Genomic DNA, 25,584 nt, shown 5'->3' with positions numbered 1-25,584 from the left:
CACACATTTGTATGGCTTTGATAAAGATAGGAAAATCTTTAAGATACACAGATACTTCCTCAATGTAAAACAATATAGAAATGGAGCAGTCTGCTGTCTGAAAAATATAAGTAAATCCAGGGTTTGCTTTTTCGTTTTGTGGGAATTTCAAAGAACCTCTAACAGCTCTGTAGCTGCTACTCAGCACCATGTCTAATTCTGCTCAGTGAACATTTAAAACTTCTTGTCACCTACTGTTATCTTCCTTAATTTAAATATTTTCTTGATGATTTTGTTAATTTTCTTATAGCAAACACTAATTTTCTATCCTTTGTAACTTGATTCTTAATAGAAACTCTTATGGGTTGTTGGTTTGACTTCCTCATTTGTATTTGCATATCCTGGAAAAATTCAGAGGCTTCAGAATAGCATTTGTTAACAGATAGCTGTTCCAATGTATTTTTTTTTATATGCTTATCAGGGACCTCACTTGCAGTTCTGGCTCTCAGCTCCCTTCACTTAATGGATTGTAGTCATTCTCCAACACTTTGAAATCTAGATAAAGATTCCACTTTATTCACATAAAGAAACTAGAAGAGAATAGATGCTCTGCCACAGATCAGAATAAATGAATTGAGGTCTTGCTGTATTTTTTACTCTTTTTTTTGGGGGGTGGGAGGTGTGCATCCTTGTGTGCTTGCCCCTCAGACTTGTTTCATCCTTCTTATATTAGTGTTCGTCTGCTTCCTAGACCTTGGCCTATGCTGTAACCAAGGTAAAATGTAAGCTCTGACCTTTATTTCAGACATTGACCTTTATTTCAGACATTGACATGTGCTTGGCTCTGCCCTGGTCCAAGCTTCTGGTTCTACCAGCCTGATCCTAAATGAGCCCAGGCCTTGGTGGGACAATCCAACTATTCCTTCAGAAACCAAGAATGTATTCTTCCTTTTGTGTATCTGAAATTATTGATTTTACCTGCTAGCAATATGTAGATATTCGTTAGCTTCAATAAACTCTATGAAACTCAAAACCAAAATTATACTCAACACCTATTAGTGTCTCTTGCTATTCCATTAAATGGTATAAAAATTCAAGGAGAATTATAATTATTAAAGGTCTAAGCAAATGCCATACAAGTAAGATATTATGCAAGTGACTTCATGCTAGAAATAAAACATTTTTTTTCCTGGAAGGAAATTAATTAGGAAAATGAAAAATGGAAGAATCTTTTGTGCTGTATTTAGAGTTACTTCATAAAAAGCTCTATTAGGAGTTTCAGTTTGGGAAGATGAGAAAGTTCTGAAGATGGATGGTGGTGATAGTCATACAATGTGAATGTACTTAATGCCATTGAACTATCCACTTAAAAAAGGTTAAAATGGTAAATTTTATGTTATACACATCTTACCACTTATAAAAGGCACTCTAATAAATTACACAACTTTTTAAGATTTACATTAAAATACATTTGTTCATTTTAAGCTATGTGACACTCTTCTTTCTTAAACTATTCATGTTTACTAACAATTGTCACCCCAATAAACTTTAATTTAAAGAAAATATTCATGCTAAGCATTCTTCAGAAACTCAGGTTTTGTTAAATTTTTAACAAACTGCTTGAGCTTCTCTGTCTACAGGGGCTGCTAGAGAAAGGCACAGAAAGTGCTTTTAAAAAAAGGAAAATGAATTCTTTAGCTAGTGAAATTGGGTCTTCATTTTTACAAAATTATCTTTCAAACATGCTTTCAAATTTTCCTAATTTTGAAAACTGGAGTCTCATTTGATGTCTCTACAACTGGAAATTTAGATTACAAATGTCTCCACAAAACTGAAATCTTGATGGCAAGGATGTTTTAGTAATTGTGCAATTGTCACAACCAGGCTGTAGGCCACATTTTTGTAGACATTCAGGGCTTTTGGAATAAAAGATCTGGTGTTTAGGAATGTAGGAAAAAAATAGAAATTAGCACTGATTCATAAACAATTTGAATATGATGAATAAAACTGTCAATACAGGGTTTAACTGAAGTTACAAGAGACTCAGCATATTTTGGAAATTCCTATCCTGAATCTTTCATGTGTTCATACATATGAAGCTACTTCTCTGGTTTTCTCTCCTTTCCAGGCTAAAAACCTCACTATCAGATGTCCAAGTTAATTTTAGTTTGGCATCTTATCTAAAATGTTCCCCCAAATATATAATAATACCCAAACTTAATGATTGACTCTACTATATCATACAGAGAGTTCCAGGAAGAAGTCAGGGTTGGAAGTCTAAAACTGGGAGTCATGGGCCAGCCCAGTGGCTCAGGCAGTTGGAGCTCTGTGCTCCTAACCCCGAAGGCTGTCGGTCCCATTCCCACATGGGTCAGTGGGCTCTCAACCACAAGGATGCCCAACCACAAGGATGCCCAACCACAAGGATGCCCAACCACAAGGATGCCGGTTGGACTCCCGCAAGGGATGGTGGGCTGCGCCCCCTGCAACTAAGATTGAAAGGATAACAACTTGACTTGGAAAAAGCCCTGGAAGTAGACACTGTTCCCCAATAAAGTCCTGTGTCCCTTCCCCAATAAAATCTTACAAAAAAAAAAATTGGGAGTCATCAGCAAACAGATATATTTCAAGTCATGCATCTCAATGAACATAAACAAGGGAATCAACATTTAGAGGTACAGAGGCATAGTATGGTTTGGCATAGGTCTCAAACAGGGGATATCCTATTTTCTTGTGCTTTCATCAGACTGCACTTTGCTAAAATAGATCTATCCCATTCTTTACCACATTTCCTTGATTCTAACTTGTGCTTATTATTATTATCACTAATTTTGTTCACAGTTTAAAATCAAAGTTTTCCCCCCCTTTTATCTCTTCCTTTCCCCATCCAGGAAAAACTGCTATTAAGTTGATGGTCCATTTTACAACTGAGAGAATAAAAGCCCTAGCTTCAAGTTATTATGCCTGCAGGTGAAAGCTTCCAGCTCTGCAGACTAAAACTTCTCTTGCAAAGAGCTTTTTCAGGTAGTACCCTACTTACTGGTCGTCACAAGTTTGTGGGAGGAATGGGATGGGGAAACTACCCCCTCCTTTTTTTCCCTTTAGATAAGGGGTTAGGCACAAGGAGGCTTTAGCGGCTTGTCTGATGTCAGCAGCGCAATCACAAATAACCCAGAACCTGCACCTAATCTTCCTGCACCAAATCCCAACTGGGCCTTGAACCTGCCAAGGTTTGAGATGTGCCCGCGTCAACCTGCCCCGTAGCAGAGCAGAGACCAGCACAGCGACTCCATGGAGGGCTTCTGGCCTGACCGTAAGTCCCCCAAGTATCCTTGCCCCAACCGCCTGCCTCTGGCTCTTGGTCGCTTACGGGTAGTTCGCATCCACTCGAGCAGCACCGGGAGGTCTGCCGGGGCCACCGTACGCAGTAGCTGCAGTATTGCTTGCCGAGCGGAGCGGAATTCCATGTTGGAGCAGAAAGCTGTGCAGGGGAAGGTTCGGATTGCGCACGCGCAAGCACAGAGGAGTCGCGACACCTGATCCCCCCCTTGGTGGAATCTTTCTTCCTCCGCTGCGAAAGCCGTAAGCCCCGCCCCCTCCTTGGAGTTCTCACGGCTGCCCGGGGAATCCCTACACTCAACCGCACCCCCATCTCTCGTCATTCCCCTCCCAGCTGGCAGTGCTCACAGTAGTTATTTTTTCTTAGGCGGCTCCTCGAGGCCGGACTTCTTTCCTGAGATCGCCACAACATTTACTGCAGCAGTTGTCGAGCAATAGAAAGTAAATGTGAAAAGCCAGTGGAAGCAAAGAAACATAACAATAAACCCTTTAAGTAAACACACTGAAGAAATGCTACGGTTGCCCCGGAAGCGGAAGTGTATCCTCTTCATGAAAGGCTGGAGTACGACGAGTGGTGACGTTTCCTCATTGGGTGGAAGGTTCGGTGGCAGTCGTCCGTCTTCCAGCTGGTGGGAGTTGGCGTAGCTGTACTGGGCTCCGGGACCCTCCTTTGTATAGTTTGGGAGGTCGGGCTGTGGGGTCGCACCTGTCTGTCTGATCCCCGCTTTCCTCTGTTTCATCCCACGTCGTGGGGCCTCGCGAAGGAATCCCTGGCCCTTTTGGGCTACGGCGGTAGCGGTGCCTTTTGCGGTAAGTGTCTTCTTTTTCCCGCCCCAGACTAGGGACTGGCAGCCCCAACCCTGCTAAGGGGGTTAGAGACTCCAGAGGGAGTCGGCTTTCCTGGCCACCGGCTGTTGTCACCGAGACTGAGATGCTCTGGCCCTTTTTCATCTCATAACCCCCATCAGAAGTTTTACTAAAAGATTCGCTGTTGACCCTTTGAAGTTGTCTTCAAATTTAGGAGCCAAATTACATGTAGGCATTTGCAGGCCTGACTCTTGCTCTCCTGATCAAGAATTTAGATATGACTGCATCCCTGAAAACCTTTTAACGTGTACCAGATTTTATTTTTCCATATTCGTTGTGCTTAACACATTGTTCTACATGTAGTAGGCGTTCATTAAATGAATAAGGGATATCAGTTCAATGCCAATGACGATTTAAGATATACTGATGGGTCTGTCTGTAGCATTTGACTCTACTGACCATTTCTTGAAATTCTTTCCTCTATTGGCTTTCTTGATGCTGTTCTCACCTAGTTCTTTTATATGCTTACTTCAACAAAATATTTATAAAATATCATTCTTAGCTATAGGGATACAGAAACGAATGATACAAATCCTCTCACTGAGGAGCTAACAACCCAGTGAGAGGTGCATGAATATATATTATATCAGGATGAGTAATGAGAAACTCTAGTAAAGAGCCATGAGAGCTATGGGAACACAGATGAGAATTACAGGTGACCCTGAACAAGTTGTAATTCCAATCTAGCCTCAGTTTCGTCATCTACCTAATAAGCTTATTATGAGGATGAAGGATATGAGGATGTTGATAGTGGAGGAAGTTGTGCATTTGTGGGGATAGTATACGGAAACTGTACGTTCTGCTCAATTGGGCAGTGAACCTAAAACTGCTCTAAAAAATAAAATGTTAATTAAAATTGAAAAAAAAGGTATGAAGATTGAAAGATTAGGTAACATGTTTGGTGCAATGCCTAGAGTATAGTAGCGGTGGTCCCAAAGGGGCAGGGAAGATTTCCCTCAAGCCTCTTTCCCTTGATTTTTTGATGTGGACAATTAGTATTTTCTGATTTAATATGAAATACTAATGCAAGAATATCTTCAAGCCCTCCTTCAAACAGATTACTACTCCAGCTATCTGGAAATTCTGTACCTGCCACTGGAGTATAGTAAGATAACCATAAATAGTAGGTTTAAATTTTTTAGTTGATTTCCTTCTGTATGACTTTGGATAGAGAAAAGGAATTAGTAAAAGCTCCTGTCCCTTTGATTATTCTGTCTTACTTAACTCTCTCCTTTTAGTTGGCCCATAACCATTGCTATGACCCAAATGGTCTTACACAAGCTCCTGGAGAGTTCTCATCTACATTCATGGCCTCCATGGCATTATCCTTGTATGCCAACAAATCTTTTTCTCTAGCTTATGTCTCATAAATGATCAGTTCTTTCTTATATATGGTTTTAAAATTTTTTCAATTACAGTTGACATACAATATTATATTAGTTTCAGGGATACAACATAGTAATTAGATACTTACAAAGTGATCACCCGGATAAATATAGTACTCATCTAGTTCAATACATAGTTATTACCATATTATTGACTATGTTCCTTATGCTGTACTTTACATCCCCATGACTATTTTATGTACCAATTTGTACTTCTTAAACCCTTCACCTTTTTCCCCATTCCCCAAACCCCCTCCCATATATGGCAACCATCAAGATGTTCTCAATAACTATGAGTCTGTTTCTGGTTTGTTTGTTTATTTTGTTTAGATTCCACATGTAAGTGAAATCATATGGCATTTGCCTTTCTTTGTCTGACTTACTCCACTCAGCACAATACCCTTTAGGTCCATCCATGTTGTTGCGGATGGCAAGATTTCATTCTTTTTAATTGTTGAGTAATACTGCAGTGTATATATATATGTACCACCTCTTTTTTATCCATTCATCCATTGGACACCCAGATTGCCTCCATATCTTGGCTATTGTAAATAATGCTGCAGTGAACATATGGATGCACATGTCCCTTCCAAATAGTGTTTTGGATTTCTTTGGGTAAATACCCAGAAGTGGTTTTACTGGGTCATTCTTTGTCTCTTGTTATACCCTTTGTTTTAAACTCATTTTGTCTGGTATAACTATTACTACCCCAGCTTAACTTTTTCGTTTCCATTTTCATGAAATATCTTTTTCCGTTCCTTTACTTACAGTTTGTGTATGTCTTTAGATCTGAAGTGAGTCTCTTGTAGGCAGCATATGTAAAGGTTTGTTTTATTATCCATTCAGCCATCCTATGTCTTTTGATTGGAGCATTTAATCTATTTATATTGAAAGTAATTGTTGATAGATATGTAGTTATTGCCATTTTTATCATATTTTTTATCTTTTTTGCCATGATTCATATTTTTTATCTTTTTTTTTTCTTCTTTTTAAAGAAGTCCCTTTAACATTTGTTGTAATACTGGTTTGGTAGCTCCTTTAACTTTTTCTTGTCTGGGAAAACCTTTGTCTGTCCTTCGATTCTAAATGATAGCTTTGCTGGGTAGAGTAATCTTGGTTGTAGGCCCTTGCTTTTCTTCACTTTGAATATTTCTTGCCCTTCTGGCCTGCAAAGTTTCCATTGAGAAATCAGCTGATAGTCTCATGGGACCTGCCTTGTAAATAACTACTTGTCTTTCTCTTGCTGCTTTTAGGATTCTCTCTTTGTCTTTAACCTTTGCCATTTTAATTATGGTGCGTCTTTGTGTGGGCCTTTTTGGGTTCATTTTGTTTGGGACTCTCTGCACTTCCTGGGCTATTTCTTTCACCAGGTTGAGGAAGTTTTCCATCATTTCTTCAAATAGGTTTTCAATTTCTTGCTCTTTCTCTTCTCTTTCTGGTATTCCTCTGATGTGAATGTTGGTACATTTGTTGTTATACTAGAGGCCCCTTAAACTATCCTCATTTTTTTGGATTCTTTTTTGTTGTTGTTCTGATTGGGTCTTTCCTGCTACCTTGTCTTCCAAATCACTGATTTGATCCTTTGCTTCACCTAATCTACTGTTAATTCCCTCCAATTCACTCTTCATTTCAGTTAATGTATTCCTCATTTCTGACTGGTTCTTTTTTATGTTTTCTATCTCTACTGTTATATTTCCTATCTTTTTGTTGAAGTACTCCCTTGAGTTCATTGAGCATCCTTATAAGCAGTGTTTTGAACTCTGCATCTGGTAGATTGCTTGTCTCCATTTTGTTTAGTTTTTTTCATGGAACTTTGTTCTTTTCTTTCATTTGGGACATGTTTCTGTATCTTCCCATTTGGCTACCTCCCTGTGTTTGTTTGTATGTATTAGGTAGAGCTGCTATGTCTTCCGGTCTTAGTAGAGTGGTCTTATGTAGTAGGTGTCCTGGGGGGCCCAGTGGCACAGTCTTCTTGGTCAGCTGAACCAGGTGCTGTGGGTATGTCCCTTGTGTGGGTTGTGTGTGCCCTCCTTTTGTAGTTGAGCCTTGGTTGCTGTTTATACATCAGTGGAAGGGATTGACCCTCTGGCTGATTGGTTGTGAGGCGTGGCCTTGACTATAGTGGAGTTGCTGTTCTGCAGGACCTGATCCTAATAGAGCAGGATTCACTTTAATAGCGCTCTGGTGCCTACCCAATCTGCCCTTTGTGTGTGTCATCTGTTGAGGTGGCCTGGTGGTGCTCCAGCATGGTCTGAAGCTGGCCACTGGCCATGCTGGCCACCAGGGCTTCCTGGGAGGGGCCCTGCTGCAGGCCAAGATCAGCCTCTTCCAGTGCCTTGCCCAGGGCCACCTGGCATGAGCCACAAAGCAATTTGTAGATATCTTCCATCTGTACTGGGTTTGGAGGTTCCTGAGGGAGGCTAAGCTGCAAACTGAGGCAGGCTGCCGCTAGTGCCAAGCTTGGGGCTGCTTAGCAAGAAACATGGGGCATGCCAAAGCTAGATGCTTGTTTTGTGAACCTTTGAGAAATTTTAGGAAAGTTGGCAGCATGTACCAAGACAGGTCATTTGTATGGAAAAGCCACTGGAATTGGCTTGAGTGCGAATGTTACATGGGTGGGGCGGGACTCAGGGAATCACCAGGGCATGGTGAATGGTATTAGCCAGCTTGATGGAGACCCAGATATGGTGGCCCTCTGTGTCTGCATACTGGGAGGGGGGAGGTTTCAACAAGGAAACAGTAGCTTCTGTCTGGGAGAATTCTTCCCCTCCAGCCCTTGTTCTGAACCCAGACAATTCAGTTCCTCCTGGTATGCCCCTGGCACTCCTTAAACTGCTGCCCCAGTGCTGGAGCCCAGAGTTAGCGAGTCTGCCAGTGAGTTAGTCTGTGTATGGGCCCTTTAGGAGGAATGCCTGGGACTCCAGCCACCCTTTGTCTCACTGAGCCACAATATCTGCTGGTTTTCACAGCCAGAAGTTACGGGGACTTCTCTTCCTGGCATTGGAACCCTGGGCTGGGGAGCATGATGTGCGGCTGGGACCCCTTGCTCCTCAGAGGGGACCTCTGCACCTGAGATAGTCCTCCTGATTTTTATTGGTCACACACAGGTGTGGGACCAGCCCGTTCCACGTGTCCACCCCTCCTACCAGTCTTGATGTGGCTTTTTATGTATGTCCTTTGTTATAGGACTTCCATTCAGCTAGACTTCAGGCGATTCTCAGTGATGGTTGTTCTGTAGTTTAGTTGTAATTTTGATGTGGTCGTGAGAGGAGGCAAGCACGTTTACCTACTTACCCATTTTGACCAGAAAATGATGTAGTTCTTTAGTTCTGCAAATTCAGTCGGTCCAAAACCAATTTGCTACTTCCACCTTCCTTCTTTTTCCTTTTTTCATTATTACCTATATCACAGATACAAAAGTGTATAAAAGCAATGGTTCTTGGTGTGTTTTTCCATTTTGACCCCTTGTTTCTAGCTGAATTTTGTGTTATTTGTATGTTAAATTTTAAAAAGATAATAAAATGACCACCTGTGTACTCACTATCCAGCTTCAATAGAAGATTACAAATAACCTTAAACTTTTTGAACCTTTTCTTTATTAACTCTAATTTTCAAAACAGCTTCTCTTTATGCCTTCCATTCATTGGTTAATGGCATCACTAGCCATCTGGGTTCAAACTAGAGGCTTTGGAGTCATTTTTGCCTTCTGTTTCTCCTTCATTCTGCACCCCCATTTGATCATTAGGTCCTATAGATTCTGCTTTATGGGTTAGCCCTTGACTCCAGCCCCTTTTTTTCCATTTTGTCTTCTGCTTCCCTAGTTCAAGCCCACATCTCTGGACCAGATTTTTGGAGTGTGATTGGTGTATGTAGTCTTGCTCTCAAGTTTTTCTCCTTTTAATGCAGGGGTGTCCAAACTGCGGCCCGCGGGGCCAACTGTGGCCCGCAATCCATTTTTATTGGCCCACAGCAAATTCCAAAAATATATTTAGTTTACTTAAATAAACCAGGTGAGGCAATACGTACTTCACCTCGAGTGAGTGGCCTGGCTGTTTGTGTATTTTACCGCATATGGCCCTTGGTAAAAAACGTTGAAAGAAATTTGGACACCCCTGTTCTAATGTATTTGCTACATTGTCTCTAATTTTTAAATTATAGAACAGATGTTTCATTCCCTTGTTTCATTTGAGGAATATTGCTTCATGCAGTGATTATTAAACCTGGTTGCATATCGGTATAGCCAGTGAAGGTGTTCAAAATGGTTGCCTTGTTTTGCTCTTCTCATCAAGAGCTTAGATGAGGCCACTTCCCTGAATATCTTCTGATGTTACCATCCCTGGAAATTCTGATTGAGTGTTTCATTTTTAGCTGATAGATGTTACCTTAATGTCATTGAAATAACCCATTGCTTGGCATATACCTCTGAGCCTCTTTTAGATGTTCTTTTCAAATTCAAGGCAAACTATTTCCAAGGAATTCTTTTGACTTTGTTTTAATTTTCTTCTTGGTTACAGTTTACATAAAGGTTCTTTTTAAAATTGACCTGACAACCAAAAGTATCCTAAAGAAATGATTCCCAATGTTTTTGAGTTATTAGTCCATATTGCTAATTGAATTTTTGGTATACCTTTTCTGCTGTTTAACTATGAAGTGTTGCGGTGGTTTTATTTTTGATATTAAAATCAGTTTAAAATTTGAAAACAATATTTTAATAAACAGCGAATTCTCGATACTTCTTGACATAATTGAGTATAATCTTTGGTGCCAAATTAAAGCATAGAAGTCGGTGGTGTGATGCATAATTTATCTTTTGAAGTTAACAGAAGAGTTTGTGTTAAATTGATATATTTATTGATTTAGAGTTAGAACTTTCTCATGCTGGGACAATTCCTAGAGCACATAGTAGGTGTTTAATGAATGAATAACTAAACGAATACAAGTGGCAACTCCATCTGAATCCCTAGTATAGTATTACTGTAATTCTCACAAGGAGTACTTTGAAAAATAATTAATTTTTCCCTTGACTTAAAAATAATTCTCTTAGTCATTACCAAAAATTTGCAAATTACAAAAAGATATAAATAAGAAAATGAAAATTACTAGTTATTGACCATTCAGAGATGACAAATATTATTTCTAACAGTTTCACTGAAATAAAATTCACATACCATACAATTCACCTAAAGTGTACAATTCAGTGGTTTTTAGTTTATTTACAGACTTTGTGCATCCATCACCACTATCAATTTTAGAACTTTTTTTTTTCACTCTGAAGAAACCCCATCACCATTAATAGTCACTCCTCATTTTCCCTAAACTCCAGCCCTAAACAACTATTAATCTACTTTCTGCTTCTATAGATTTGCCTCTTCTGGACATTTCATATAAGTGGAATCATATGTTATGTAGTCTTTTGTTGCTGTTTTTAAATTTTTGTTTTTTAACATAGTGTTTTCAAGATTTTTCCATGTTGTAGCAGTATCAGTACTTCGTTTCTTTTTATTATCAAATAATATTCCATTTTATGGATGTACCACATTATATTTATCCACTCATCAGTTAAGGGATATTTGGGTTGTTTCTGTTTTTTGGCTAGTATGAATAATGCTGCTAATGACCATTCATGTACAAGTTTTTGTGTGGATGTGTGTCTTCCTTTCTCTTTGATGTACCTAGGAATTAAAGTAACTCTATGTTTAACATTTTGAAGAATTGCCAAACTATTTTCCAAAGGGCTGCACCATTTTGCATTCCCACCAGCAGTGTATGAGAGTCCTGATTTTTCCACCTTCTCACCAACACTTGTTATCATCTATCTTTTTATTATAGTCTCCTGAATGTGTGTCAAGTGGTGTCTGATTTTGCCTTGATTTACGTTTCCTTAGTGGCTGTCATTTTTTGGATATTTGTTTATAGACAAACTATGAATTTATATAATATATACAGTTTTATATTCTGCCTTTTGCATTTAAGCATATTTTTTATCATTTGCAAGCATTTTACAAAAGAATTTTTCTCATGTTTCCTTTTTCACTCCCCCACCAAACCATAATTCTTATGAAAACTTAACTAAATTATATGCATAGAAAATAAAATCTATAGGAATGTGTGCCAAATTATTATTGGTGGTTATCAGGGGACAAGAGAGGTTAGGATTAGGGAAATTATATTTTGTACCTTTAATATTTCTGTAATGTTTGAATTTTTACAATGAACATGTATTTTCTTACAATCACAGAATATAAAGGTGAATTAATTCATTGGAGGACTAAGTAGATTCAGAATGGAAAAATATTTCTAATTTTAAAAGTCAGACTTAACATTATAATGTTAGTTCTCCAAATATAGTAGTTTCACCAAATCAATCCTATAGGCTACTTTGTTAACCAAATTTGTTTTTCTGTGGTCCTAGACTATGAATACATATGCTGTGCAGAATTTAAAAAAAAAAAAAAAAATATATATATATATATATATATATATATACACATATATATAGATATAGATATAGATATATGTATATATATACACACACACACACATATTTAGTATTATAGTAAGGAAAAGCAAGTATTTGTTTGGGCTATTGACTATAGAAAGTATATAACATAGAAGTGATTTTTCTAAAGGTATTTACTAATATAATATATTTGTATATTTAGTTCTTTAGTCTAATATTGATGCAGTAAGTTAATCACTGACTAGGGCTTAGAACTTTTTATAGAGATTTTTGTTGTACAGTCATGCGCCACTTGACAATTGGGATACGTTCTGAGAAATGTGTTGCTATGCTATTTCGTCATGTGTGAACATCATAGAGTACACTCAGAAACCTAGGTAGCATAGCCTACTACACACCTAGGCTATATGGCATAGTCTATTGCTCCTAAACTACAAAACTGTGCAGCATGTTACTGTACTGAATACTGTAGGCAGTTGTAACACAGTGGTAGATATTTGTGTCTAAACATAGAAAAGGAACCGTAAAAATATGATATTAATATAAAATTTAAAAATGGTGCACTTGTACAGGGCACTTACCATGAATGGAGCTTACAGGACTGGAAGTTGCTCTGAGTGAGTCAGTAAGTTGAGTGGTGAGTGAATGCAAAAGCCTAGGACATTACTGTACACTACTGTAGACTTTATAAACACTGTCCACCAGCATCACTACAAACATGTGAGTAATATATTGCAGTATGATATTACGACTGCTGTAATGTCACTAGACAATAGGAATTTTTCAGCTCCATTATAACCTTATGGGATCACCATGGTATATGCGGTCTGTCGTTGACCAAAATGTTATGCAGCACAAGACTTGAATAGGATTTGAAATCTTTATTGTTAGGATCTGTTTATATAGTCTCAGATCAGGCGAGGTTCTGGCAGGAATATTTATAATTGTTCATGTAGAGAAAAATGGACACTCCAGCTTCTATTGAATAATAACCAGGCACATGAACTGATAATAACACCAAAAAACCCCACACAATCCAATTAAAAAATGGGCAGACGACCTGAATAGACATTTTTCCAAATAGGACATACAGATGGTCAATAGACATGAAAAGATGCTCAACATTACTAATCATCAGAGAAATGCAAATTAAAATTACAATGAGATACCACTTCACACCTGTCAAAATGGCCATCATCAATAAATCAACAAACAAATGTTGGCGAGGATGTGGAGAAAAGGGAACTCCTGTGCACTGTTGGTGGGATTGGTGCAGCCACTATGGAAAACAGTATGGAGGTTTGTCAAAAAATTAAAAATAGAACTACCTTATGACCCAGCAATTCCACTTCTGGGTATTTATTCAAAGAAATCCAAAACATTAATTCAAAAAGATATGTGTACCCCTATGTTCATTACAGCATTATTTACAATAGCCAAGATGTGGAAATAATCTAACTGCCTATCAATAGATGATTGGATAAAGAAGATGTAGTACATACTGGGGGAGCCAAAAAAATGTATACACATGACTTGTAGTCATCTTTTATTATTGGTATATATTGAGTATTACAATTTTAATGCAGTTTTTTCCTTTCTTAAAATGTGTACACATTTTTTTGGCACCCTCTGTATATGCATTGGAATATTACTCAGCCATAAGAAAGAATGAAATCTTACATTTGCAACACCATGGATGGACCTAGAGGGTATTATGCTAAGTGAGATAAGTCAGACAGAGAAAGACAAATACCAGGTGATTTCACTTATGTGGAACCAAAAGAATAATATTAACAAACAAACAAAACAAACAGATTTGTAGATACAGAGAACAAACTGATGGTTGCCAAATGGGAGGGTGGCTAGGAGCATGGGTGAAGAAGGTGAAGGGAGGAAGAAGTACAAATTGGTAGTTACAAAATAGTCACGTGGATGTAAAGTACAGCATAGGGAATATGGTCAATAATATTGTAATAACTATGTATGTACGGGGGGGTAACTAAACTTATTGGGGGATCACTTTGTGAATTATATAAATATCTAACCACTATGCTGTACACCTGAAACTAATATAAAATGATATTGAATTTCAAATGTAATTGAAAAAAATTAATTAATTAAAAAAAATAACCAGGTGCATGTAATTGGTGCTAAATGTTAAAGATTCTAGGGGTGGTTCCTGGATAATGGAACAGACACTTTAGTAGCGTTGTTCAGAAAATTTCCAGTTTACTCACACTTCAGCCAGTTGGTATTCAACAGAGGAAGGAAGTTAATAATGTAGTAGGCACTTACAGACAGTTTTATACTGTCTCATTTAATCCTCATGACAGCCTTTCAAGGTAACTACCGTGATAATGGTATTATCTCCATTTTGCAGGTGAGGAAAGTGAGGCTCAGAGAGATTAAGTAACTTGCCCAAAGTAACACAGCCAGTATGTAGCAGAGCTGGGATTTGACTCCAAGTCTGTCAGACTCCAAAGCCCATGCTCTTTCCAGTACTTCCCACTGCAACAGGTAAGTATGATACTTGGCCCTGTGCTTGCCTTACTTAGGGCATCCCAAACTTGAGCCTGTATTCATCACCTCACTATCCAACTCCTAGTCAGACTCCTGTTAAAAGAACATGCGACTGGAGCCAAGATCAGCCCTTGTACTTCTTGCTTGCAGTGATACCAGTTCTTTCTGGATATTGCAGTTACTCTTCCTTGAGGAGGAATATGCATCTTTGCTTTCAAAATATGATTTCCTCCATTTAGCATAGCAGCAAAAGTTGTTCCTGGAGTTTGCCCACAGGGATATTCAAGCCTATTGTTTAAAGCATCATTTATACTCTAGGATCAAAGACTGTATAGCTAAGGGACTGTGGGAAGTCATTTTGACTTTTTTTTTTTTTTTTTTGGTAGGGAATAGCCCCTAACCTGCTGATAACATTATATTGTTGTGAGGGTAGAATGAGATAATAGATGTTAAACTGTGTGGAGTACTATACAGTAATCCCTTACTTTTCCAACAGCCGCATCTAAGTAGAGATCCCTCTTTTGTGAAATTCTTGTATACACAGATTTACTTCTAGAAATCTTTTTGTTAGCCTAGAGAATTTTGAATGCATGTGCTTGAACTGTAAATTATTCCAGTTTGATGCAGAGTTAGCTATTAACATTAAAAAATGTTTTGAATTTTAATGTGCATATTAGAATAAGGTGAAGTTACTTTTTAAGAATCTTGCTGGAAATTATTTTTAGGGAAATTCTGAAAAGTTATAATAAGTAATGGCAAATGAATATTAATTGTACAATATCAGTTACCTAGTTCATTGATTTTTTGATTTGTTGTGTTATTTTCATTGGTTTATTTTAATGGTCTTTAAGTGATATTTGTAAGGCCTTTCATGACTTGGCTTTTAAGAATACGCATAGTCATGCGTATTCTCTAAAGGTCTTAAATACGTCATTCATTCATAAAGTTCATTTTTACTAAGGGCTTACTGTATAAGACTGAGTATAGATAAAGCAGTGAGCTCATAGGAAAGAGGAAAAGAGGCAAAAATCCCTGCCCTCATGTGGCTTACATTTCAGTTGGGACATGTAGACCAAAAACAATAAGTAAATCATGTGTTAATTGGTAATACCTAGAACAATGAGAAAAAATAAAGGATAATGGGTTTGCAGTTTTAAACAAGTGATTATGGAAGGCCTCCTTGAGAAATTGCATCTGGACAATGATCTAAAGGAAATGAGGGAGGAAGTTACTACCGTGTTTCCCCGAAGAGAAGACCTAACTGGACAATCAGCTCTAATGCGTCTTTTGGAGCAAAAATTAATATAAGACCCGGTATTATATTATATTATTATATTATATTATATTATATTATATTATATTATATTATATTATATTATATTATATTATATTATATATATTATATTATATTATATTATATTATATTATATTATATTGTAATTAAAGACCTGGTCTTATAGTAAAATAAGACTGGGCCTTATATTAATTTTTGCTCCAAAAGACGCATTAGAGCTGATTGTCCGGCTAGGTCTTATTTTCGGGGAAACACGGTATATTGTCAGCCAGGGGAAGAGTGTGTCAGCTAGTAATAAGGCCCCGAGGTGGAAATGTGCAGCATCAGCAGCAAGGTCAGTGTGATTAAAATCGAGAGGGGAGAGGGGAGAGAGGGAGAGAGAATTTGAGAGTGCCTTGTAGTCCATTCTGAGGACTTTACCTCTGCATGAAATAGGGAGTCATTGCGGTTTTGAGTAGAATTCTAACACCAGAGTTTACAGAACACATCCTTGGAAATTGCAGAGGAAATACTGTATAAATAAAAGGTATTATTAAATATTATTCCTTTACTTAAGCGCAGGTTTTTGTAATCAGGCAAATATATTAAAAAATATGTTGCCAGTAAGTACTAACATAAGGAAAAATGTATTGGAAAATTTCACAGAAGTTTTTTTTAATTTAAAAGAGCCAATCAACTTGGGAAGATAGGTTTATTTTTAAAAGTTAACTAGTATAGCTTTTTAAAATGGAGAATGATCTGTTTATGACATAATCTCTAAAATGTTCATTGTGATGTCGTAATTAGGATCACTCTTGGTAACACAGTGGTAAAGGAAATGAACTGAAACATTTGAATCTTATTATTTCTTACCTGAAGAATATTTACTTAAGCGGTAATTTAGTATAATGAGTATGGGATAAGAAATGAGAAGTTCTGGATCTTTGCTATGCAGTAGTTAAGTAACCATGTAATTGTGAAAAATTTACGGTAAGCATATTTTTTTTCAATCCATCAAGTGCTAGTGGTAATTTTTTTAGGTTCTAAATTATGAAATTTTCCCCAAGTAAAAGTGTAGTGTTTAATTTAGAGCTCAATCTGGAATATCTTTGCCAGTGATTGGTCCTTGAATGTATTTTCCCTTCCTTTTTCCTTGACTCCCCTCACCTCTCCACTTACCCTGATGTTGAATGAGTCATCTCTTTTATCTTCCTATTTCTCTTATTTTTAATCTCCAGTATACCCTATAGACAGGATAGGATATAGTCTGGATAATCTTTGTTGACTAATTTAGACTACATTCGTTTGGAAGAGTTACCAAAGCAGGTGTTTTGAACAATGGACTTTTCTGCAGTGCTAGTATATTGGACAATTGATATGTCTTAACCTGATTTTTAGAGCTTTTTACAACTTGTGTTCCTTTCTACACACTTTATAAAACCATAACATTTTAGTGCAGGAAGGAGCCTATGAGGTTATCTTGGTTTAGAGTTAAGGAATCAAGAACAGCTTTCAAATAGGGAAGTTAATAATATACGTCTTTTCTTGGTTTTTAGAAGGATAAAATGAGATAATGTAATGTGTGTGAAAAGTTAAGTGATGTATTAAATAAAGCTTTTGGGTTTTTTTTGTTTTTTGCTTAGTTCATGAATTAAAATAGTTTTAAAAAGTTCTTCAATTTGGTAAATTACACAATATTCCTGGGTGGGATATCCCTCTTTCCAGACCAGAATGTTTTATTTACTGTCCCCCAAATAATACTCAATAATGTATAAGTACAATGTGTATATAAGGTATAAGTTGTGTCCCGGGCTTTTCCGTGTCTCCATTTCTGTTTACATCATTTCACCTTCAAATTCCCTTTTGTCCTTTTCTCCACCTATCCAAATTCTACCCATATTTCAGGATCAAATTCATATTCAATCTTCTCCATAAAGCCTATTCTGTCTACTTGAGCCTGTTTTTTCTTCTTTGAATTTTTACAGAAATAATCATTGGCAGTTGACCATAAACTTTTATTGCTAGCTTTGAACTAGGACTTTACTGGTATTACTTAGGTTCTTCACAAAAACAGAACCAATATGCTGTGTGTGTATATATACACACATAAAAAAGAGATTTATTATGAGGAGTTGTCTCATGTCTGACAAGTCCCAAGATCCACAGGATGAGTTCACAAGAGGGATACTCAGGAGAGCCGAGCTGGTGGGGTAGTTCCAGTCTGAAGGCTGGCAGGCTTGAGACATGCGTAGAAAGAACTGGTGTTTCGGTTTCAGTCTGAAGGCAGGGAAAAACCAATGTCCCAGTTTGAAGTCAGGCAAGAGGAATTCTCTCGTCACATTTACATTATTTTGCTGTTCATTCATGTGCTGTGTCTTGTTAGCAAGGAGATAAGCAATTTGAGAGCAGGTTCTGTAAGTGATATTTGCTCATTTACAATCCATGAGTTTGCATCCTGACTTAATATGTAGTGGGTACATCTACGCACTTTATAAAACCATAACATTTTAGAGCAGGAAGGAGCCTGTGAGGTTATCTTGGTTTAGAGTTGAGGAATCAAGAACAGCTTTCAAATAAGGAAGTTAATAATATACGTCTTTTCTTGGTTTTTAGAAGAATAAAATGAGATAATATAATGTGTGCGAAAAGTTAAGTGATGTATTAAATAAAGCTTTTGGGGTTTTTTTGTTTTTTGCTTAGTTCATGAATTAAAATAGTTTTAAAAAGTTCTTCAATTTGGTAAATTACACAATATTCCTGGGTGGAGATTTTACCACCCCCCCCCCCTCTCTCTCTCTCCATTTAAAAATGTACATGATATAAGGGTGCCTGTGGAGGTTCTCGGCTGTGTGGGTCATGGCCAGTCCCATGAAGGGCAGTGGGGCCAGGGCATTGGACCTGCCCTGGGCCCTGCCCTGTTTGAGTCTGGCCAACTAAAAACTGAATCCAGGCTCCAGGAAACTGGAAAGATGACCAAGAGGTCAGAGAGGAGGTAGAAAATGTGGCAGAGGCCATAAAGGAGAACGGTAGAGAGGAACCCGGCCCCAACTGGGCTTCAGGGGAGGCCAAACCCCATTTTACATCCGAATTCCCAAGTATGGATTTAATGAAGGACGTAGCTTCAGATACCAGTGTCAGCCTTGGAGACTCAATAGTCTGCATGCAGTAGCTTATTGATTTGGGTCGAGTTGATCCTCTTCAACCTATTTATTGACTTAACCCAGTTTGTCAATGGAGAGGTGTGACCATCTAGCCACTTAAAAGGGATGATGGTGTCCAGCTGATAGAGGAGGCTGACACCTTTAAGGCAAAAGTTAATATTGAGGTACAGTTGGCTTCAGAACTAGCCATTGCTGCAATTGAAAACAAAATAGTGGTGGTGTTACTATAGTCTTCTATGATCCAAGAAGTCTGGAAATTCTGTGCAAACCTGTTCCATTCTTTCTGTGAGGACAGCCCATTCCAAAACGAATGATTCCACCTGAAGCCCTGGTCCTGTATTACAGTGATGCAAAGAATTGTGGTTATCTGGTGGATCTTGCCAAACTTCCTGAAGCAAGGCTTCCACTCACCAAGAAGTATGGTTCTATTTTACCTGATATCACTAAAGATGAACTCTTCAAAATGCTTAGTACTCGAGAGGATCCAAGGCATATTTTCTTTGGGTGGTGAATATGGCAGATAAGAAAATCCTAAAACCTACAGTTGAGAATCTCCTCAAGTATTATAGTTCATGAATTTCCTTCCAAGAAAGCAGAGTTGTAAACAAGTATGGGGAAAGGGAATGAAACATATGTATTTCTCATTGCATTTTCTTAATTTGTAATTCTCTAGATTTTTTTGATGTTTTCTGTGTAATCTTCTCTTTTTTAATCTAAAATTAAAATAAAAGTGCAGTAAGCAAGGACTGCATAGAGGAACTAAATCTGTGGGTTCTAGCTCAAAGATAAAAATTCCGTGGTCTGCCAAAGGAGGATTATAACTTTTAGAGTATTTCTAGTTGATTTTTTCATGATCTTTTCAAAAAGGTGTTGTCTTATTGTTGCAAATCACAATGAATGTTAAGTGGAATGGGATTGATTTGTATCCTTGTTCAGTCAAGGTTAGAGCTTGTGAAATGATACCCCCTTTTTCATCAGTAGCTTCAGGGAAACTGCTACCCAGTGTTAAGGTGGTCAGCGTTCAACTCGAGATTATAAAGATGTGGGATGTGAGTTTAAGGTTTAAGACTGGTGAATGGTTTCTAAGTAGTATGATATTTGATAGCAAAATTGAAACAAAAATTCCAAGTGAGTTAATTTTCAGGACTCTGATGCATAGACAATTAATGTTTAAGCCATTAACATTTTTTTCTTGAAGAAAGTAAGTATTCTAATTCTAATTAATATACATTTACTTATTTCATAAATATTGGAGACCTTTGTCTTTCAGTCATTTTAAATGATGTTGAAAGAATTGTTCAGTGAGCATATAAGCCATAAAAACAATTGGTAATTGTGAAAATTAGTGTAAACGATTCAGTAGTTCAGTAAGTTTATTTAGCTTTTCCAAGATCTGTTGTATCTAAACCATAAGAAAGCTCAATTTATCTTGATGCAATTACATCTTGGATAATTCTTCCACATTAGACATAAAGTGATTCCTGGCTATGTATTTTCTTAAAATAAAATTATTTAAGAACCTAAAAATAGGGAAAAAAAATAAAAATGTACATGATATATCAGTCAGTTATTCACATTCACGAGTGTGTCCAAAATGACAACAGATTTAATTTAAGATCGTGTCATCATTTCCTCAAAACATATTATCATACTCGTTAAATTTACTGATTCATCTAGTATATTCCAATTAGGTATTCAGACATAAGGCATCAAGTGGTGACTTTAACTTTTGGAACTGACTATATTGAAGCTGTAAGTTGAGGCTATAGAAGCTGAAGTTGTGATAGCTAAATACTCTTCTTTAGAAGTCTACAGTTATGGGAAGTGGTGTTGATTGTTTTCAAATGTTTTTAGTTAAATTTTTTTCCTTCCTAGATTTTCTTGTAATCATATCTTAAAGCCTTCAAGATGGTACTAGCAGACCTTGGAAGAAAAATAACATCAGCGTTACGCTCATTGAGCAATGCCACCATTATCAATGAAGAGGTATGTAAAATACATGAAATATGTATGATTGCACATCATCACTAGCATTGGGGAGTAATCTCTATGTTTATATTTATTTTGATGTAGACTTACTACCTGTAGATAAAAACCTAAAACTAAACTAGATAGTGTTTTTTATTGAGAAGTTGGCTATCTTATCAATTTCAACTTTCTATAAAGAATTACAACAAAAACTTAACTTACATGTACAAATGACATATGTTTTATATTTTGAAAATGGCTTAGATCTGGAAATTTGCTTTTCCTCTTGACCTAGGCCTAAAATTTCAGTATCCTGCTTCTCTTGGCGAGGCATATGCGTACCTGACCTTTTCTCCTCGACTTTTATTTAGCATACTTATAAAAGGCTAGTATTTTCATCTTGGCTATTTTGATTCATTTTCTCTGAAATCCTGATTCAGTTTTTTGGAGTTTTGGAAACTGACTCCCTATATGGTATCTGAAATAATCTTCCTGGCTTTATTTTTTCAGTTTAAGATACTGCTATCTCCCATTTTTTTCCTACACATTGTATCTTACTGGTTTGTCAATTGAAAAGAGATGATTGTAGCCCACAAGTATACTTTATATTTTGTGGTACCGATGGAAAAGTGCTGCCATTTGGTTTTAGAGGACCTTGCTTAGCATCCCACTTAGTACCTGTGTTATAAACTTGGCCAAGTCAGCTTCCTTAATTTATAAAATGAGAAAATAGCATTTACCTTGCAAGGTGGTTTCAAAGGTCAAATGAAATAATAGCTAAAAAGTACTTTCTTACTCAGAGGTTTGAAAGACAAATTCTGACATAGAGTTTGATATCAGCACTTTAATAAGCTAATGGAATTAAGTAATTTTGAGACCATCTTTGAGCTCGGCTAGTTCAGCCTTTCGTTTACTAGCAACAAAAAGTCAGTTTCACATGTTTATTTATTGAAAGAACCAGAATTAGAATCTTTTTCCTATTTCCTCATGCAGGGCTTTTTCTGATAATTGTTATTGAATAACAAGTCTTAACTTAAACCATTGTTTAGTCTTTGGAACTCAGAATAAATAAAACAGCTTTCCCAACAGTTTTCCTTGTTGTGTAACTCTTATGCTGTTTGTTTACAGTAGAGAAAAAAGAAACCAGGGAGAAGAGCTTGGTGGAAAGTAGAATAACAGCTGTTGCTTGAATTGGCAGCTTCTCCATTCTTGGTACTGTGCTGCTAGGGAATTAGCAAGGAAAAATCCCTCTAATGAAACATCAGCTCCATTTTTATCAGATCCTTTTTGAGGGATAGAGAAATCTGATGATCCTCTGTAGGCTGTATAAAGTGAGTTGAAGATGAGAATTCATTCAAGAAATATTTGAGGGCCTGCATTTTTGCTGACATTTTTGCTGGCATCGGATGTAGCAGTGAACAATACAGACTAAAATTCCTGTCCTCGTGGAGCTTACTTTCTTGTATGTACACACGTATTTACATGAGCAGCAAAAGTGTCATCTTCTTAAGGCTTTGTAGTTTATAATCTTTTAACCACAATGCCTTGCCACTCAACAAATATGTGATGAAAATGAGTTAGTAGTGGAGATAGTTTCCTTTTCACTTTGTTCCTCCGCTCTGAGTGGAAATAGTAAGCGTTTTTAGGTCAAACTGGGTCATTTTCTTTTGTTACATTTTCCTTCATCGTAGTCCAATTATGCACATATTGTGAATATAAAGTGCTGTGTATCAGCAACAGGAAGTGTTCAATGACATAGAAAACCTCATTGGCAACATCTATTGGGTAGTAACTTTCTTTGGCTTGTATGTTGTCTTTACTATTATTACTTTAATATAGGAATAAAATTGTGGTAATTAATACTTAGTTGAATAAAACTAAATCGGATGTCTTATTTTGACAAAATGACTAGACATTTAATAATGTGATCTCCCTAAGGCTGACTGAAAAACTTCTTGTTCCCCCAATAGTGTAGTATTGTTTTTATTAAACTGTGGTAGTATGATGACTGATCAACCATTGTTTTTATATAATTGAAATGTTACACTGAGTGATTTGAATTTTTATTCATTTATTTGCAGGTATTAAATGCTATGCTAAAAGAAGTATGTACAGCATTATTGGAAGCAGATGTTAATATTAAACTGGTGAAGCAACTAAGAGAAAATGTAAAGTAAGTTAAATTAATCACATAAAAAAACAGGCAAAAACTAAATTTAGTTTACTGCGATGAGGAGCTAACTAGAAAAGTCTGCTATATGATGAAACATTTCTTATGTACAGCACTGGAAAAGAATAGAACTCATATGTTGGAAGACTGTATAGAGTGTGTTTTCATAATGATGATGGTTCAAAGAATAAACTGCATGTGGCTTTCATTTAATTATGGATTTCTTTCCATTTTACTATATTTGGATGGATTCAGTCATGTACTGTATATAGTATTTTAATATAAAAGCCTTTTAATAATTCAGATTCTTCATAGAGAAGTGGTGCCGTTTGATCCTTTTCAGGTTTAAGATGGCATTAATCAGCCTCCTTCATTATTGGAGAATTGTATTCTTTTTTGTTCCCCTTTTGGTTTCTCTGTCCATATTTAAATGAAGGCGAAATGTGTGTGGTCTCAGTTATTGTGTTCATTGGGAGAGGCACTGACTGGGTTAGGGCACATGGAATAATATGGGCACGTCAATTAACTGCTTGAATCCTAGCTCTTGTCACGCCCAGGACATCCCTCCTTTTCATATTATTAGACTGCATAATAAATGTAGAACTACTAGCATTTAAGCATTTAGAACTATAGAAAGTAGTTCTATGTTCTGCTAGGTATCAAGATATATAAAGTATCTATGCTGCAAGAAAAATAAATAAAATTAATGCTTTGTAGTAATATGAGGACAAATTAATATTTAGACTTTTCAAAAATAGCCTTGAAAAACTAACCAAAGCCTTGCATCTCATGTTTCATGGTAAATTCTTTATGGTATAGACTTTTGAATCTGTAGTAATTATATGCATGTTAATTAGAAGACTAGTAACATGAATGATTGACTATTACTATATTCTTTGGGGCAGAAACTTCTTTTTTAGAGTGTCTTAACTGGCTTTTCTCCCTCCTTCCCCCAAATACTGTCATCATGAAGGTCTGCTATTGATCTTGAAGAGATGGCATCTGGTCTTAACAAAAGAAAAATGATTCAGCATGCTGTATTTAAAGAACTTGTGAAGGTAAAAGTATAGCAAGATTATGCTATGATTCTCTATAAACTCAATGTATAAAAATACATTAGCACTACAAACAGGCATACTATTTCAGTATACTTTTATGGTTTTATAGAATATTGAAATATTTTAAAATATTAATTGAAGGATTATTAACTTTCCTAAAGTGGCATGTTTTTATTGTAGACTTTTCTGAATACAAAATTCTGAGTACAGCTCTGAAGGCTCAGAGTAATCCTACCAAAAAGGCCAAGCCAAGTTCTGAAAAGTTAATTATCAAGTTTTGCCTATTGAACTTCCTACTTTTGTGCAGAAAGTCACTTTGGGAAAGTGTTCATTGTGTACAGAATTCCCTTTGAAAAGATCAAATATCCCTGTCTTGCCTAGAGTATGAACAATTTTGAATTAGTGAAGTTTTGTTTTGCAAGTAGTAAATGTACCCTCTTGCCCTGTCTCACCTTAGAACCAATATTGCTGCTGCTGTCATGAAAATTATGATGAAAATCTTAGAGCTTTAAAAAAATATGTCTGGGTCCAGTGGTAGGGAAAAAAAAGGAAGGAACTAAAAAAAAGGGGTTTTGTTGTTGTTTTAGAGCAACAGATACCAGTTAGTGGTCTCCTAGTATTTTTCTCTATGTTATGTGAATAGTTTCATTCACTCCATTGGTGCCAGCAATGTTGATTGGTACTTTGAAAAAGTCTAGTATCTCACATGGTTATGTCATTTCAGTTTAGTCCTGTAGAGTAATTAACAAAAAAAAAAATTCAGACCTGAAAAGGGTCACAGAATTTATCTAGTCATAACTTCTCAGTTTGCGGTTGAAAAAAGTGAGACAGCTAGTTAGTGGCCAGCCCAGGTCTTGCCTCCAAACTCCTTGTAGAGGACTACTCCTCTCATTATTTCCAGATTGCTTTTCATCTAGCACTTGAGGTCAGCACAGGGGCAGTGAAAATGGTTGTTTTTAGAGGTTGGCATTATAGGCAATTCTGGAGCATCAACTGCTTCATTAAGAAGCATTTATTGAATACCTGCCTTATTGTAGGCAATATGCCAAGTGCTGCTGAAAACACATGATTAAGACTGGTCCTTATAATAATAATATTTGCCTTTTTCCTTTTTTACTGTGTTGATGTTTGCACTGATGGTGCAAAAGCAATTGTGGGTAAAACTGCCTAGCATAAATTGAGGTAGTGGTATCAGACATACTATTGTAGTAGTCATTGTACTCTTCACCAGCACACAGCTGCAGTAAAATAAATAAATAAATAGATATAAGTAAATAAATATAAATAAATATATTCATACATAACATACATATTATGTGCATGCATGCGTGCCAGTTTCATTTAAGAATGTCCTTGAGGTAGCAGTAGAAATTCTTAGTTGTATTAAATCTTGACACTGGAGTA

At 36.7% G+C, this 25,584-nt stretch overlaps 2 protein-coding genes and 1 pseudogene across 5 annotated transcripts in view; 2 read left to right on the top strand and 1 right to left on the bottom strand.

The window, feature by feature from the left end:
* Positions 1-3,817, bottom strand: part of LOC109457488 (uncharacterized) — a 32,809-nt gene extending 28,992 nt beyond the window's left edge. For 2 of the 3 annotated variants that reach the window (XM_019750444.3, XM_088796876.1), the window contains exon 1: positions 3,350-3,660. In XM_019750444.3, the coding sequence (XP_019606003.3) occupies positions 3,350-3,641 (292 nt within the window). In that variant the 5' untranslated portion in view covers positions 3,642-3,660. The other variant, XM_074328143.2, reaches the window with a different exon arrangement.
* Positions 3,818-3,819: 2 nt separating this feature from the next.
* Positions 3,820-25,584, top strand: part of SRP54 (signal recognition particle 54) — a 44,750-nt gene continuing 22,985 nt past the window's right edge. The window contains exons 1-5 of one of the 2 annotated variants that reach the window (XM_074328140.2): positions 3,820-4,128; positions 14,411-14,547; positions 20,860-20,970; positions 23,034-23,125; positions 24,096-24,180. In XM_074328140.2, coding sequence (XP_074184241.1) covers positions 20,893-20,970; positions 23,034-23,125; positions 24,096-24,180 — 255 coding nt within the window. In that variant the 5' untranslated portion in view covers positions 3,820-4,128; positions 14,411-14,547; positions 20,860-20,892. The remainder of the gene's footprint in view (positions 4,129-14,410; positions 14,548-20,859; positions 20,971-23,033; positions 23,126-24,095; positions 24,181-25,584) is intronic. The other variant, XM_019750441.3, reaches the window with a different exon arrangement.
* Positions 18,668-19,560, top strand: LOC109457489 (large ribosomal subunit protein uL15m pseudogene; annotated as a pseudogene).

Source organism: Rhinolophus sinicus, chromosome 3 (genome assembly GCF_057876585.1).
Source record: "Rhinolophus sinicus isolate RSI-liver-muscle chromosome 3, RSI-T2T, whole genome shotgun sequence".
In the NCBI taxonomy this organism is placed as follows: domain Eukaryota; kingdom Metazoa; phylum Chordata; class Mammalia; order Chiroptera; family Rhinolophidae; genus Rhinolophus; species Rhinolophus sinicus.
This window is presented reverse-complemented; position numbering and strand designations above follow the sequence as displayed.